Source organism: Rattus norvegicus, chromosome 15 (assembly GCF_021556685.1).
Source record: "Rattus norvegicus strain SHRSP/BbbUtx chromosome 15, alternate assembly SHRSP_T2T, whole genome shotgun sequence".
Classification (NCBI taxonomy): domain Eukaryota; kingdom Metazoa; phylum Chordata; class Mammalia; order Rodentia; family Muridae; genus Rattus; species Rattus norvegicus.
The window spans coordinates 26,279,863-26,297,488 of NC_141548.1; the positions used below are offsets into that span (position 1 = coordinate 26,279,863).

The window sequence follows — 17,626 nt, forward strand, 5'->3', positions numbered from 1 at the left end:
ATTGCTGTCCAGCACAAACCTAGGCCTTCCTAATAATGTAGCCATGCCTTCCTTCTGAGGTTGTTTGCTTTTTGGAGTACGATGCAATATGTCCCTATTTAAATTGGCTTTGTATGGTAAGGCAAATGACAGCCTTCTAAGCCACTGAGAAAACGAGCAACTGTGTTTAATTGCTTGTCCTTTTTGCCCTCAATGAATATTTAATCATAAGACTGAAAGTTCATTGATACTTACACCAAATAACATTATCAAACAGCAGCGGTAAAATACGTGGTGCCTAGTTTAAAACTATAAACTCAGTTAAGCCCAGCGGCACTAGCTCCACTCATTAATGAAAATCTTAATGATTATAAATTATCAATAAACTACTTTTTGCCCCACACTTACATTCTAAACATAGCCATTTCAAGACTATTGGTGTATTACACAGCTAAAAGAACCAGCAAGCCTGTGGCATTTAAAGCATTCTATTTTTCAATGTGAAAATACTGATTTCTTTGTACCTTCTAAGGGGGAGTTATTTTCTCTTCTTATAATAATATGAGCATATGCATGTGTATATATGTGCATGTGTATATATGCATGTGTATTATAAATACGCAATTATAATCTATTCAGTCTATGTAATGTTACTTGTACATAGGTTTTCAGGGCTGACCAGAATTTGAAAGAGAGCAAGAAGAGGCATATGAGAAGGTTCAGAGGGAAGGAAGGGAAGTGGAAATTATATAATATCAAAAAATTTAAAAATTATATGAAATACCTATTCTTTCTATTGTGAAAATTACTAAGCAAAAATTATCATGATTGTCTAATATATTCACTATGGGAAATCTGTGATGGGCAGGTTTCCATTAAACACAAACTTAATATTCAATTAAAATTTCATGACTACTTACATAACTTTAAACACCCACTGAGAAAGTATGATTGCCTACTGAACACATTTAAGGAAAAAAACAGATCTAACAGTAGCTAGCTTGAGCCAGATCTTATACTCCAACCTCATATCTACATTTCACAATGAGGACCAAACACTGGGAAAAAGGAAACTGGGTAAACTAGCAAGGTTATTGAAATAAAAAATATACTTAATATTGCACAGATAGGAAAAATACAACCTATATTGTAAAAAAAAGACATCATTCACTCCCATTATACTAGATTTAGGTCTGAGACCATGTCAACTACAGGCCTTGAAGGGCTCCTTACCTGTTCTGTGCCTGGGGTTTTTTCCCTTCCAAACGGAAACAGTAGCACTAAAATGATAGTTACTCCAGGATCAATGATCTATGCGGACTTGGCACAGTATGTGAGACTTAAGTTCAATACATGTAGCATTAACATTTTAAACTGCTGCTTTTACGTCATGCACAATTATTTGGCATGATATGCACTGGTCTTTTCCCCAAAATATGTAGTAAGTTGGAGGATGAGCCTTCTCAAGTAGAGTAGTAAAGAAACTGAAGGTCATTAAATCAACTTGATAAGTCAGAGTGCTTTGTATACCCAAGTCTCCACCAGCAGTTAAGAGAGTCCAAGCGGCTTCAGAAAAACATTTCACACTCCTTAAAAATCAGTAGGCAATGACAGAATATTTTTGTATGAGAAACCTGTTAATCAGGAGATATAAGATTTTTCTGGTCATGGACCAGGCATGTATGAGTGACCCTTACTCTTGCACCAACAATTCAAGCGTGCCTTAGCCTCCTCTGACTACTCTGAGGTGCAGTGGCATTTTCGATGCCGAGACCTCTTCATCTGGATGTGTACTAACATAGACACGGGCATCTCAAGGAATCAGGAAATCCTCCTCTACTTTGAATCAATGCATTGGCTGGTAATTATTTCACTGTGTATCAGTAAGATAATATTCAGGAAGTAAATTTTTATAAGGAGAGAAAAATGGAAAGATTAAAGAAAATAACACAAATTGCCTGCTTTAAATCTTAATTTAACCTCCTTTAACTTACATTAGCAGCACTTTTTAAAACAAGGAAGACCCTGGGCCCTCACAGCAATGGCACTCCTATACGAGGCCAGTAACTGTCTTGGAATAGTTACATGGTCATATTCTAAAAATCCACCCACTCCACTACTACCCAATAATTCTTGATAAGGGTTCATTATATACTCTATCATCTTCAGTGGTGGAGGGGCCAATCTTTCTGCTTAGCCTATGTATAAAGACATGTCATGTGCTCTTATCACTTTAACGTAAAGGCTAGGCTTCCTTCTGAGTCAATCAGCAGTCACTAAAGACATTCAAGTTTAAGCACACAATTTTCAGTGTTTTGGGGCACTTTTTAAACTAAATATTGATTCTTAAATATTACATGCAGTTCACACAGAACTGTGGAACATTGTATTCTTATTTAAGTTTTGGTGAAAGTTACTATTAAGCTCTATTATGTCCATTATGTCTAGCTAAAAATTCCCATGTATATATAAAAACATTTTATCTACTAACCACATTTTTGAGTTATATATTTTGAACTAAATTTTATGTCCATATATGCAAATACTTTAAATGTAAAATGCAAAGAATCAATACTGGTTTACACAATGCAACATTTTTATTTCTTTAGAGAAATACCTCATCTATTCTAGCTAGATTTCTAAATCTTGATTACACAGTCATGTTCTTTTCTGCTAAAAAAAGGGGACGACCTAAGCTATGAAAAATAAGGAATATTTTAAGAAAAAATTTTATAGAATTCATTATAGATATCCTTAAAATATAAAAATAGGGTGAAACAAAAAAAAAAAAAACCAACTGCAGGGAATTTGTTTATTGAGCATGAAAGTTAACACTTCTAAATAAGGTATTCACTTTGAATTTTCTTTGTCCTGTCAGTGGACATAATGGAAAATATTGCACAGAACTCAAGCATGGAAATAATAATTAACAAAATATCTAAGCAACAAGGATCTGCTTTACATTTAAAAATTAATCCAAACAAAATAACTGGAATAATAATAATCTCTGATTTGGAAGTCTTAAAATGTTATTTCATGTTTTATTTGATATTTTTCTTTTTCTTTTTTTACAAATTGACACTGTACAAAGAATTCAAATGGCCAGTAAAACTACTGCCTTAACCTGTTGGCTTTAGGTAACAGAGGTATAATTTGAGTCCGCATCAGTCCTTTCTAGGTGGCAACAGTACAAACAAGAGCTTCTCTGTATGAGGCTCTGTTCTGGCTCTCTTGTCTCAGGACAGCCATCTGGAAGGCCTCTAAAACTGCCACCAAGTGCTGTGAAGGTGACAAAAGTTGGCATGCTTATTGCCCCCACTTACCATTGTAACACTGGGCTAAACAGAACGTGGAAACTCAGTCAACAGTAAGCTGTGGAGTGGTTAGCTCTGGACCTAGGCAGTTTGATAATGATGGTAACTGTTCAGAGTCAGGTTCTCAGAGAAAAAACAGTTCTTCCAAATTAGACCAAAATCCTACCTTAAAAGAAAAAAGATGCTCTGAATGAACTGAAGATTACGGTTTACCTGGTTCCTAGAAGGCTATGAACTACACATAACTTAGAATAATGGACGACAGATAATCTAGTTTGTATTCTCACAGAGTAAGTTGACAGGTTTATGAGCAATGGCCTTTCTAAAGTTTTATTTGATATTTAAAATTTTGTGAGTGATTTATTATGTTGCCATATTATGCCAATTCGATTATAATCTCTAAGGAGTACTAACGCCAGCAATGCCTGGAGACTGGAGCTGAGAATGGAGGAGGGCAAACTCTACAGGTCTGAGCAGGCTTTTGGTGAAGGTTACCTCCATACTTGGAATATATACTATTACTCTTCTAAGATTCCCAGCTCCTGTTAAAATAGAAGACTCCTGCATGTTTAGCCATCCCACCTCAGTCAAGGCTGGTCTTGAGGGGCTAACTGCACTGCTGATATCATAGTGCTTTCTCTTATACACCGTTTACATCACACATCGACTTTTTACTCCTGTAAGAGTACTAAAATGACAAACATGGTCCTTTAAAGTCTTCCACCTTAAGTTAAATATAAAATAAGGTAGTTTCATTAATTTCTTGCTAAATAATTGGCTTAAAATCTATTTATCAAATAAAAAATAGTAAACTTTTAAGTTTCACCCAGAGAGCAGATACATCCTGATCTGTTCCTAATGTCTATTTAAAATGGTTCAACAGTTAGTGGAGCTCATGAGATTCTCCTTGGGCCATCACTGCTGCTGCACCTCAGGAAAAGCACATCACCACCTAGACAAACGGCGCTCAGCTGGGATCCTCTTGAGATGTAAAAAGTTCTTTAGGAAAACCTAATAGCTTAATTAATAATCACCAGTGCTGAAAATTTCACTGAGAAACTGATAAATACGAAATATAGTTTTACTGTACTTTGCCTATTTTTAATGCAAAACAGGAAGGTAAAATTTCCAAATAGAATACGTTAAAGACCAAGAACCAGAACACTGGTGAATTTCATTCATCTTCTGACACCAACATTTTTCAGGATTTTAACAGTCATGTAGGTTAATAGAATTTGAAATTTATAAATTAAAGTATGGAATTCAATATAACAGGGAAAAAATATAAAGCAAAACACAGCTAGAAGTGTCCAATTTTCAAATAAAATTCCTGGGTAAGTATGGCTGCTGTTTTCTTCCAGTCATTTTTTCCCTTCAAATATTGGCGGTGTCTGAAGGACTCTCCTGTGCTTTCTGTCACCCGAGGCCTTCTGAAGAGCAACCCATTGCCTCTGTAAACTAAGCTCAGCTGAAGTGCCGAGCCAGGCGGGCGGATCTATAGTCAGCTCGAAGCTGGACGAAGGAGTGGAGTATGTTCTTGTCCAGATTGGCCAGTTGTTCTCCTGAGCAGACTTGCTTTAAATTATCTGGAGCAACGACTAGGAGATTGCAAAGTGCATGCAGAGTATCAAAAAGATGTAATACCATTGGAATCTGAATTGAGAGAAGGGAAAAGAAAGCATTGAACCAGATTATTTTCCTAATACATTTAGTAAATTCTTGTCACATCTTGTTAATCAGAACTTAATAGTACGAGGGAGGTTCCATATGTTAGAAATTTTTGAAGTTTCTGAAGAGTTAAAACTCAAGTTTCCATAGTGTAAAATCTTTAAAAAGATTCATATTACTCAATTTTCTCAGTAATTTTTAACTTGGTACACTAGAACTAATTCTCATTAGTACAACACCTTTAAAAATAATTTAAACATTAGGGAAAACTGATTTCAGATAAACATACATAAAAAAAGAATATTATTTTCCTAATGTGTGACATAAACATCATTTACCCTGGATGTTAAACAGACCATCTCAATGGAATGTGCTGAAATATAACCTTATCTAAAATAAAGTCCCAAGGGGGAAACGTTCATCCTGAAGTGTAACTGACTAACATGCCTGTACTACATAGACTACATTAGACTACATTAGAGCCATCCTTAATGATGCCAGTGAAACCACATATTTCTTTTCTTTTTTTTTTTTGGTTCTATTTTTCGGAGCTGGGGACCGAACCCAGGGCCTTCCGCTTCCTAGTCAAGCGCTCTACCACTGAGCTAAATCCCCAACCCCCACATATTTCTTAATAAGTCAATACAGGCTTTTAATGGTCTGGCTTCTGCTTCTGATCTTACTTGCAAGCTTAATTCATATTTGTTTATATGTACCTTGAAGTCTTTGGCACATTTTCTATATTCAGCAACGTCGCAAATTGCAAGCATGCCGCCCATACAACTGTAGGAATATTGTTGAAGATGCTCATAAGTAAGCCGGTGGAAACGTACTCCGAGCTCCATCAGAACCGTGTCCACATTCTTCCCATCCATGGAATTCTTAATCTTCTCAACTTGTTTTCTTACATAAGCACAAACCTTTACACATGCCTGTAAAAGTTTTTTACAGTTATACATATATGTACATCATCTTCGGAAAGAAAAATACAGTTTTCAATTTCTAAGTATAAGAGAAAAAACTTAAAGCACAATTACGTTTAGGATATTTGATCACACTGTGAGCCCCAGTACTGTGAACTGGAAAAATGTTTCATACTGTGGTGTGTTTCAGCCTGGCACGCACCTTTAACCCAAGAGCCTTGTTTACTGGAACAAGTAGCTGTGGTGTGGCTCAGTCCTGAAAATCACCTTTAATCTAAGAATTTTTGTAAACAAGAGCTAAATGGATAAAGTTCAAGAGGGGTGAACAACTGGTTGATAGGGAGTGGACACAAGGAAGCAGCAAAGAGGGACACGGAGTTAAAGGCCGTTAGAAAGTAGAGAAGAAGAAGGAGCTTTTTCAGCCGAGGACGAAGGTCAGCCGGGCGCTTTCTCTGCCTCTCTGGGCTAGCAGGTCTTCGTTTGGTAAAACTGAACATTTGGTATTTTGTTTTTAAAACAACACAAGCAGGTGCACTAATGTGTGTATAAGTATTAAGGAAGAAGATAATATATTAGCACACTGAATAGTTCCACTCACATTAGTATACTGAATCAAAACATTGTTTTCATCTTCTGGCTTAAAATCTGTTTTCTTTTGTTCTGCAGCCAAGATGTGCTTCATCTGTCCAATCATACAATTTAACGTCCTGAAGGTTGAGAACATAATACACATGACTCATTTAACTTACTCACTTTACCTATGTATTAGACTGAATTAAGTCAAATTATTTAATTGCCTATCATCGCAAAACCACTTTGGAATTGACAAACTAGATTTTGGGGAAAAAAAGTCATTTTGTGATTTGATATCAACGAACTCTGGGTTTATCATCTTTCTCCTTTGAAAAGGTCTTCTAACTTAGCACTAATCATTTACTTCACAACCAAGGATCTTCTGAGGCAAAGCCATGCACGGGAATCCTTAGGAAGGCGGGATAATAAATGGCTCAAGAAGAACCGCTGTGGCAGCACGTACACTGCATCCCACAGTCAGCGGGCAGTCAGGAAGAAGTTCTCCAATTCCAGCTGACACACACAGGCACTGGTTATAAGGCACCAATAATATCTAACTTACGTGATGCTTCATAGTGAGCAACCACTCTGCTTGTGCAAATAAGAAGACCACTAACTTAGAGTTAAGGGGCTGCAAGGCAGAGTGGTCAAAAGTAAGATTAGAGACAGACCACAAAATTAAGCACAGCAACAATGAGGTCAAGTTACAAATGACAGTAGGCCAACAAAGGATGTGAGATGCACTGGGAGCTCTACTAATTCCCAATCAGTACAAAAACACCATGTTCTCAAAACAGAAACCTGGAGAGTAATTATCTTCAGTAAAAGATTTAACGTTCATTGAACAGAAGTTGCACTACAAAGCAGTACAATGACTACAATGCTTCTCCAATGGCTGGACCCACTCCACGGAAATGCAGTCCTAACCAGTGCAGACCTTTGTGCTTCCCGTGTGCTCAGCAACACCTGCCCTGGACTCCACCCCAGGCTGGCACCTCAGGGTTAAAGTAATCTGTAGCCTGTACTACATATGTATGAAGCAGATGAGTGGGGCTTAAAGTCTGAATTTGATTTGAAATGTATTTAAACATACTGATTTCCAGGAAAAAAAATCTCTTACAGATGTTAAAGTATCAACTTTACATCAAGAAAAGAAAAATAAACTTTCTTTTCAACAAACTCTGTTCATGCTGCTGTGTAAATGTGCCTCTACAGGTTTTATTGCAGGAGATAAAAGCAGTTAACTTGCCTATCGATGCCAGTGTCCAACTTCATCTCCATCTGCTCAATTATCTCCTTCTTCTTCTGGAGGCATTCAGACAACTTAGGAGAAGAGCTATCGTTTATTACAAAGGAAAAGAAACCTCCCATTAGTAGCCTATTAGACACGTTTCTAGTCTGTATACAGTGTATTCATATTTGTAAATAATCCTAACACCTATTTTCATTTGCTCATAAATTCAATAACTATAAAATAAATTACTTGCAATTATGTACATGAACATATCCAATTCGTTCAAACTAGAAAAATTAACCCATTAAATCCAGGACAACAGACTTGTTACTCTGATCTCTGAGGAAACAGCACTTCACATCGCCATGCAGCTTTGAGTTCAAGACCAGTCTCCTGTGTATCTAAATATCTGATGTAGTAGTAATAGGTCACGGTACCCCCAGACTCTTACAGATATAACAGATCCAACTAATAAAAATGTAAGTAAATCCAGTTATATTTAGCTTTTTAAAATAAAAAGACATAAAAGCTAATAATCATGGTTGCCTTCTGAATACTATTAAAATGTCCAAAAGGCTCGATATTAGAGAATAAACAACACTAAAACTCCTGTGACTCTCTGCTGTGGCATAACCGTTTTTTTTTAAAGTAAATTAATAAGAACACTTCCTAAGCTAGGCTTGGTGGCTCATGTCTGTAATACCCACCTGAGCTACACAGAGAAACAGTAAACTTCCTCGTTTGGGAATCACAAGAGATCTTTGAACTTGTTTCTGGTCTAGATATGACATAACACTGTTCAAAAAATTAAACATTTATCTCAACATTTCCTGCACAGATAACAGTGTAAGAGGACAATATTCGTGAAATATGTTCATATATATATAATTCTATTTAATTTTTAAATGCCTTAAAAGTCCATATAAATTGATATGAAGATATGATCCAAATCCTAATGCTTTATCAAAATATGTTCATTTATGTTTCCTGTACATGTTTACAAGCACATCATGGCTATTGGTGTACACGATTACAACATTTGTCCATTCCCTTTCTTCCCTGAAAACCCTATAGACCTCTCCTAGCCCCAGACCTTAAAATGAAGAAAGAAAGGGAGGAAGGAAAGAGAAGGAGGGAAGGAAGCTACTAACTTATTACTGGACTGTCTCAGACCTGCCAGCTCCTGAATAATGACATAGAGACTTTTTATTTTTTGAAGCTTAGGCCTTAGCTGACTACCTTGCATAACCTAATTAATTAACCCATTTATTCTAGTCCACGCTTGCCATGTGGCCCATTACCTTTCACTTGGTACCAGTACATCTCACTTTGTCTGTGTCTGGCTGGCCAAACTCCTGCCTCTCAATTTTTCCCCAGAGTTCCTACCTCTGTCTGAAATCGTGCCTTTCTTCTCCTGCCTCAGCTATAGGCCATCAGCTCTTTGTTAAACAAGTCAGAAGAATGCCTTAGGCAGGTGCAGAAGGACAGAGACAAACAAGCAAACATAAAACCTCCATGTGAGATTGGGTCTTACTGTCCAAGCTGACTTTGAAATCATTATATTGGCTAGACTGCCTCAAACCTGAGCTCCTCCTGCCTCAGCCTCCTGAGTGTACGTGATATGTATACATGTGCATGTGTGTGTGTATGTATGTATGTATATGTGTGTGTGTGTGTGTGTGTGTGTGTGTGTGTGTGTGTATGTATGTATGTATGGGCATGCCTAGTATCTGCTGTCTTCCAGAGGATGCAAACTGCTGAGTTGCTCTAAACTGGAAGGCCCTTTTCACATTAGGTTTCAGATTCTCATTCATGATAGTTAAAACTTCCAATATATTAAAATTAACAGCACAGTGGGAAGAGAAAACAAGAGTTCAAGGAAAAAGAATAGACTTTTATTTCAAACCTCCTGTTCTGCTTGATGCTTACATGAAGATGCATTCTTTAAAAAAATAAAAATAAAAACATAGTAGTAGTTGAATACCAATGAAAATATGACAATACAACTAACCTTATTAGTGGCATTAGGTGATCATTAAACTGTTTGTCAAAAAGATGAAAAATAGTATTGGCCTGTTGTACAACATCCAAAAAATAGAGATTTGCGTTCCTAGAATCTGATGATGGAATTCCTAAAATTGGAAGGATAGGTAAGTGAGAACAACCTTAAAAAAAAACTGAGCAAAAGAAAAAAAAGGATTTATATACCATATGAATAAAAATAACTGTCACATAATAAATCAGCAACAATTAATAGATTAAACAGTTTAACAAGATCCATCCAAAGTTACTTTTATACCCCAAAGTTATCTTCAAGATTTGTTTTGATAAAATGGAAAATGAATCAATTAACAAAGTGTCTGAGCTCTCCCACCTTCCCCTTCTGTCCTGAAAGTTCCTACCAATCCCATAAATACATTCCAACCATCCTCCTTAGAGCCAGGCTTTCCTCCCTGACAGTTAACATGGCTCTCCTTGTGGCCTTCTAGCAGTTTTACCCTCTGCCCTACAGACACCTGTCAATCACACACTGTGCTCATCATGGTCTCCACTCTTTCCTCAAAACTATCCAGAACCTCATCACCCAGAGATGTTTCCTCAGCATCTCCTAATACTCTATGGTTCTTAACAACGTTCTGACACCAAAAGATGGAGCTGAGACCCTCTCTGAGTCTGCTTCCTCCTTCCTTCCTTACAAGATCCTTCCTCTTTGGAGCTCTACATGCCAGTGTTTCTATCTAAAATTGAGAAGACTAGAAAACTACCCACAGCTAACGATAATATATAACCTTACTGCCTAGAGTTCTTACTACCTAGAGTAACTTTACAAATGGAAAACAAAGATGTTTTGTACAAAAGACACAATCATTGGTGAGAGAATTAAAGGTGCCAACACAAATACACAATAAAAAGGCTGAACCACACATAGAAAATACTAATCACCATAAAACATGGAAATTAAGACAGTATTAGTAGATATATTTAACTAATAAAATGTAAAAAAACCCCTATTTCCTAACATATATAAAAATCTGTATATACCTCCAGGCTGGAAGCAATTTAAGTTGTATGGAATAAGGTCCTTAGGAAAAAGGTATGTTAATGAGAATTATTTAAAATATATATGCATAGTGTGCTTTGACATGGGACTTTACCTAAAGACAATTCCGGTAAAGAGTAAGCACTACAATGCTACTCCAGCATGTCTCATCACCTGGTAGAATTTTATGTGGCCATTAGGAACAATGACCATGAACACTGACTGCACTGAACATGCTCTTGAATAGGAGGAATATTACCAGTCCAAATGAAATTTTCCTAAACATTTCAAATTCAGAATAAATAGGAAGGTTTTCATTCTAGATAAGCAATAAATTCTTCATGTCAGATTTAAATTTATGTTACTTCTTGTTATCTTGTTATTTCTAATGAATACCTTAATTTTATTTGTGTGTGTGTGTGCATGCGTGTTTGTCAGAGGACAACATTCAGCAGTCAGTTATCTCCTTCCACCATGGGATCTGGGTACTGAACTCAGGTTGTCAGACTTGGCAGCAGGTGCCTTTTACTGCTGAGCCATTTTGCTGGCCCTTAATCTTATTCATTATCTTATTCTGTAATCATATTTTAAAATATTTAAATTATCCCAATACAAATGACTACACTAAGTCATTTTCTAGCAGCACAGTTTAAGTACTTGATGTCACCAGTCTGCTCTAATTAAGTTAAAATTCCCTAACAGACATTGTTACTTATGAAGGAAACAGAGTTCCTAAGTTCGTGAAGGTGAGTCAAGGTGAGTCATCTATGGCTAGCTCTGGTTCATTATTAAAGGTTTCTAGGGTGGTGCTCTGCACAGTCAGGAGGCTTCTTGAGTTCTACATGCTTTCCACGTACTAGGGTACAATGCTGGAGGGTAGAAGGGACTAAACGACTGAGATTCCTGTCCTTTAGGATTTATATGCTGTTGTCTCGACTTAGAATATTCTTACTCCAAACATTCAGTTTACTCACCACTTTATTGAGTTCTCTGGTTCATGTGTCTTCTCAGAGGCCTTCTCTGACTACCCTTTCATAAAAAGCTTTTGGGGGGCTGGCGAGATGGCTCAGTGGGTAAAGGTGCTTGCTGCCAAGCCTGACCACCTGAGTTCGATCCCTGGAACAAACATGGTGGAAAGAGAGAACCAACTCCTGCAAGTTGTCCTCTGACCTCTACATGCGTGAACATACACAAAATAAATGATAAATAATGAAAAATAAAAAGAGATTCTGCCTGTAAGTCAGTCTTTACTCTGCCTCCCGGTTAGCATTCTCTATCCAGTTTCTAGTTTTGTTTTCCTTTACTATATTTCTATTATTTTTACAAGAACACGAACCCCATGACTAGGCATGTTAAAAAGTATGTGCTTAGTACTGAGAAGAGACAGACAGTAACAAATCAAATTAAATTCTGGGACAGTGGCTAACTGTACTGCAATGGGAGCACTACTGCACTAAGTGGTCAGCCCAAGTGTCTCTGAACAGGGGACATATTGGTTGAGGTCAGGTTGAGAAGACAAATATAAAGAGCTGAGGGAAAGTTTACGCAATGGACAAATCCAGGTACAAACAGCCTAACAGGAAAACAGTGAAGACCAGGGTTATTGAGACAATGCAGGCAAGCAGCACGGTGAGAACCCTGGAGATGGAGCACACTGTTCTAAGTCGTTTGCTTTTATCCCCTCCAAGAGTAATAATCCTGAGGAGTCGTCAGTAGGAAAATAACAATTAGAAGATGATAATGTTCAGAGTGGGATGGTGTCCGCAGAGATGAGACAAAGCAGGTAAATTATATCTGGATTATGCCTACAGTGTTTGCTAATGAACTGGCCGTCAGCAGTGAAAACAGGAAGGTTAAAGCAGTTTCTGGGTTTGGTATCTAACAACTGCCTTAAAGCCTTATGAGAAGAGCACTGTTGGAGGAAGACAGTTTCTTTGCTCTATTATTTTATGTTACTCAAAAGTCACTATATAGTCTAGGCCAGCCTCAAACTCATAGTGACCCCTGCCTTGGTGTCCTGCATGCTGGAATTACAGGCATGAACCACCATGCCTGGCTAAAGAATTTCATTTTTGAAATGTTAATTTTAAGATTACCCACTTAACAGGTTACAGGGTCAGGTTATCAACTAGGTTAAAAAGATGGAAAGTCGGGGAATATGTTGTTGTTATACCATAGATACAAAGTAGCAAACCCAAAAGAACAAGGCTGGGAACATTAATATAAATATATTCCTTTCCAGACTTATTTTTGAATACTTTTCCCTCTAAACTTACTCAATTCCTAAGCAGAATTATTCTTAGCTCTATTTATGCTCCTTGACATTTTATAGCACAGACAATTGTTATAAATCCTCCAATATATTGTGCTGAGTTACACAGTCTGTAGCCTTTCTTTACCGGATATCAGCAATAGAGAGAACTGTGCCGATGTTTAATTTTTAGCACCTCGCACACCCTATTATCAGAGAAGCTCAAAATACATTGTATTGAACTGAATTCACCACATAGAAGTCATAGATAGAACAGCAGTATGAATATTGTTCAACCAAACAGAAGTAAAAGAGTTTAACGAGAAGTGTAACAGAAGTATACTTACCAGCAAGCCCCGTTTCTAAAGCATAATCAATATGCTCAATACATAAAAATTCCACAAGAATGGTAAAAATTCTAAAGGCATTCCTTGGTAAATCAGAAGGATCAGAAAGCTTTAAAAATAAGCAAAAACAGTATTATTCTTCAAGCCTACATTTTAAAAAACCCAACTTTTAATAAAGTCATCTTTTTGTATAGAACACTATTTCAGGTAACTGAATGTCACTGTTCCTATCTCACTGTCCACACAATTATAATCCTCTTGACTGTAACTCTCCTGACTTAGGGCAGTGCCTTTTCAAATCTAGGTTGTAATCCTCAAGTAAAACCCAATTATAGGGTTAGGGATTTAGCTCAGTGGTAGAGCGCTTGCCTAGCAAGCACAAGGCCCTGGGTTCGGTCCCCAGCTCAAAAAAAAAAAAAAAAAAAAAAAAAAAAAAAAAAAAAAAAAAAGAAGCAAAGAAAAAAAAAACAATTATATTTTCAACACACATATGGGTGCACTCTGCTAACAATGTGGGGTATATTTTGAATTGCTGGGATCACAGTCAAAGAAATTTGAGAGTCTCTAACTTGGAGGGCTGTTCTAGAAAAACTCAAACCAAAAAAAGATACTTGTGGAATTAGGCTGTGAAATCAATTAATATACATAGTAATAAAAATGTAACAAGATCAAATTTTAACTCATCATATTCTCATGGAGTAAGTCTCTATAATGTTATTCAATCTGACCAAGTCATAGTACCCTCATTTATGAGATGACCTAAGATTAAGAGCATTTCTCCTTGGTCTTAAGGCTGGGATAGAATAGGAAAACTGCAAGCTTAATTTACACTAAGCTCACATGTTTACTTTGATGCTGCTACTACTAGACTATTTAAAGAACTATTAGCAATTATGTTGAGAAAAATGAACTCTTAAAAAGTAAATGACTCTCAACTTGTATTAACTGTTTCTCTATTATTTATGAATTGCTTTCCGCCTTTGCCAAAACTCTTTAGTATTACCCCAATTTCAGGATAATACTGTTTGGACTTCTTGGAGTATGAAATATTTACAAATATATAATGAGGTCAAGTTTAATAATAAAGTTTGTGTTTTATGAATATCTATGAAAGTAGCATAAAGATAACAATACAGTATTTTTTCACTAAGCTTTAAGGCCATAATTACAACTTTCCAATGTGCCACTATATTAGTGGCCAAGACTCTTTTATGCTAGAGCATGAAGATCCTGAAGTTGCAGACTAAGGACACTGAATCCTAACAAGCCTGATGTGTAAACTAACCAATGTGTAAAGAATCCATTGTACCATTTTAAAGCCCCAGTTGGTAAGGGCTTCTTAACCACTACTCCAATCTTTAATTCTCAGCAATCTCTACTCCTTTTCCTTTGTTTCTGATTTTAAACAGGTACCCTTACCTCCATCACAAATCATAAAAGCCAAGCCTAAGTTTTCACCTTTTTCCTGCTTATATCCCCAAATCCATACAAAACATAGAGAAGATAAACAGAAAACTGAAAAAAAAAAAAAAGTATAGACGACTTCCAAGAATTAAGAGCTGACATGCACAGAATACTCCAGCAAACAATGTGAATACACAGTCTATCAGGTATACGGGAAACCTTAATCATTATGGGCTGTATCTTGTAATATAAACCATCTCAATAAATTTAAAATGGATGACGCTATGATGCAAAGTTTTTTCACTGACTACCAATGGAATAAAACCCAAAATCATTAACAGAAAGGCATCTCGTATATCTCCAAATGTTTGGCAACCAAATAACACAATTTAATCATATAAGGGCCAAAAAAAAAAAAATCAAAGCAAAAATTAAAGAGTATTTTAAAATGAATTAAAATAAAACATATTTAAAAACTCAGTTTTCATCCAATGCAGTACTTAAGAGAGAAATGTAGTTAGATGCACACACCAGAGAGGGCACACACAGGAAAAGATCAGCACACTCACTCAGGTTTTACCTAAAAAGCAAACTAAAGCAAAAACAACCAGGAAAGGGGCAAATAACACCTAAGCAAGCTGAGGGAAGGAAACAATGAGGAACAAAATCAGAAAACCCAAGAGGCAAGGGGACTAATAAAACCAAAATGTTGGGGAAAATCAGTAAAATCAATACACCTTTGGGCTAGAGAGATGGCTCAGTGGTTAAGAGCACTGACTGCTCTTCCAGAGGTCCAGAGTTCAAATCCCAGCAACCACATGGTGGCTCACAACCATCTGTAATGGGATCTGATGCCCTCTTCTGGTGTGTCTGAAGACAGCTACAGTGTACTATCATACAATAATGGTGTACAAATAGATAATATCAGCTTCTTCAGCCACAAGTCTCAGGTACAGGTGAGCTTAGGATTAGTAATGGCAACCAAGGGTTTTTATCATCCTAAACAGACTTGAACAACATAATGTGTACAGATTTCATCTGCTAAAAGGAGGACAGGAAACTAAGCAGACAAATTTTCCTTGGAATTGAATGCCAGGCCTACCATGGTAAAACCTGAGACATAACCCGCAGGCCCTCTCTTGAGCCGGGCACCCACAGTTGGTGCCTTTACACTGTGCACACCAGGTGGAAATGACAGTTTGAGTGGGCCAGACACATGCACCGCCAGATCTACAGAGGTCAGAGGCTACTAACAGACCATATTACTGGCCATATTATTGTATACTTATACAATAGTATAAGCCTTTGTCTTATCCCTGTGCTGTATTCACTTTGATGGACTATGAACTCTGAGTAAGACCAAGTATTATGATTTCTACGACAGAAAGAGATAGTGATGAACACAAATTATTTGGAGGTATGGACCAGGCCTCCCAGAACAAGGCTGTGGAGTGCTGAAGAACCTTGCAGTGCTGAACACAGACAGTTAGTTAACTGTAGAAACAGCTTTGGAATCAGAAATGGTCCCATCCTGTCTCAGGAGAAAGATGCAGAAAATATGGCCTACCTTTCTAAGGAGTTCCTAATGTCTAGGTCTTTCCTGCTATCAGGCCAGTGTCAGCCTTAAAGAATGATTATGGATTTGTAACAGACTTGGACTTGAGGCGCTTTCTGCTGTTGAAATAATGACAGCTAGGAAACCAGAGATTTGGTTAAAAAAAAAAAAAATCTCTATTTAGGGTGCCATCTAGTGCTAAAACAGGGACTGTTGACCATGGTCTTTGTGACAATTAACAACAGATTATTCTGGATGAATGAGTATACATAGACAAGGATAGATTACTATGATGCTAATAAACACCCAATCTTTCAACATGGAGACACTGTTATAGGTCAACAAGCATGCAGGGTTTTCAGGGACCTGATAGTGAACAAAAGCAAGGCACCTGAACCACCCAAAGTGTGTGCTCTTTCAAGACAGAAAACTCAAAGTAGATGTTTTAAAGAAATTCTAGAAACCTGAAGAAAATATATGCAAATAATTCTGCAATTTGCCAAAGGATATTCAATAATTTTAAAAAACAAAAAGATTCTGAAGTTAAAAGAATAGTAAGTAGAATGAAAAAGTAATAGATACAAATAGCAGAGAGAATCAGGTGAAGAAAAGAAAACGGAGCCAGAATGCCGACAGTGCACTGACCTATAGGGAAGCAGTAAAAGAGTGAATATTTGGGCTACAGGGATTCAAGAAGGATAGGAAAGGAAGAAGAGTAGAGAGTTTATACTACAAAGAGACATACATAACCAAATTTCAAAGGTTAAAGAAAAGATTCTGAAAGCAACAAGAAAAAAAGGAACAAATATCAGGTAAATAAAGTGAGAGTGTAAGCCTGTCTTCAGAGGTGAAATGTGGCCTTTTCTGTTCCCTTCATTAGTAAGTATTTGAGTCTTTTTTTTTTTTAACTCTTTTCAGTCATTCAACTGCAGAGTGGCAGTAACTTGATACTCACACATTGAAGGAATAAAACAAAACAAAACAAAAACAACCCAACAACCAAAACCTGACAACCAGGAGTACTGTACTCAACAAAAACAGCTTTTAGAAATGAAGAGAGGTACGACATTTCCAGACAAACGCTGAGAATATTTGTCACGACTGCATCTTTCTTATAAACAAACAAAAAACAACCCCAAACAGATGCTTAAAGGGAGTTCTCCAAACTCCAACAATGAGATGCTAACAAGATGAGAAGAACTGATTCTACACATAAATTCCGAAAAGCTTTAATACTGTAAACATAGAACAAAAAATATATATATTTTTTTCATGAAATCTACAATGCCAGACTAATAACTACACTAAAAGTGAAGTGTGACATTAAAAAGTTGAAAA

At 36.8% G+C, this 17,626-nt stretch overlaps 1 protein-coding gene across 2 annotated transcripts in view; it reads right to left on the minus strand.

The window, feature by feature from the left end:
- Window positions 1-2,990: 2,990 nt before the first annotated feature.
- Exoc5 (exocyst complex component 5) overlaps window positions 2,991-17,626 on the minus strand; it is a 46,013-nt gene continuing 31,377 nt past the window's right edge. The window contains exons 13-18 of one of the 2 annotated variants that reach the window (XR_015638153.1): window positions 11,706-13,438; window positions 9,703-9,823; window positions 7,707-7,793; window positions 6,483-6,591; window positions 5,678-5,893; window positions 2,991-4,946 (exon numbers count right to left, since the gene is read on the minus strand). Coding sequence is in view for 1 of the 2 variants with exons in the window: in NM_022204.3 (NP_071540.1) it covers window positions 4,758-4,946; window positions 5,678-5,893; window positions 6,483-6,591; window positions 7,707-7,793; window positions 9,703-9,823; window positions 13,330-13,438 (831 nt within the window). In the remaining variant the exon portion in view is untranslated. The remainder of the gene's footprint in view (window positions 4,947-5,677; window positions 5,894-6,482; window positions 6,592-7,706; window positions 7,794-9,702; window positions 9,824-11,705; window positions 13,439-17,626) is intronic. The other variant, NM_022204.3, reaches the window with a different exon arrangement.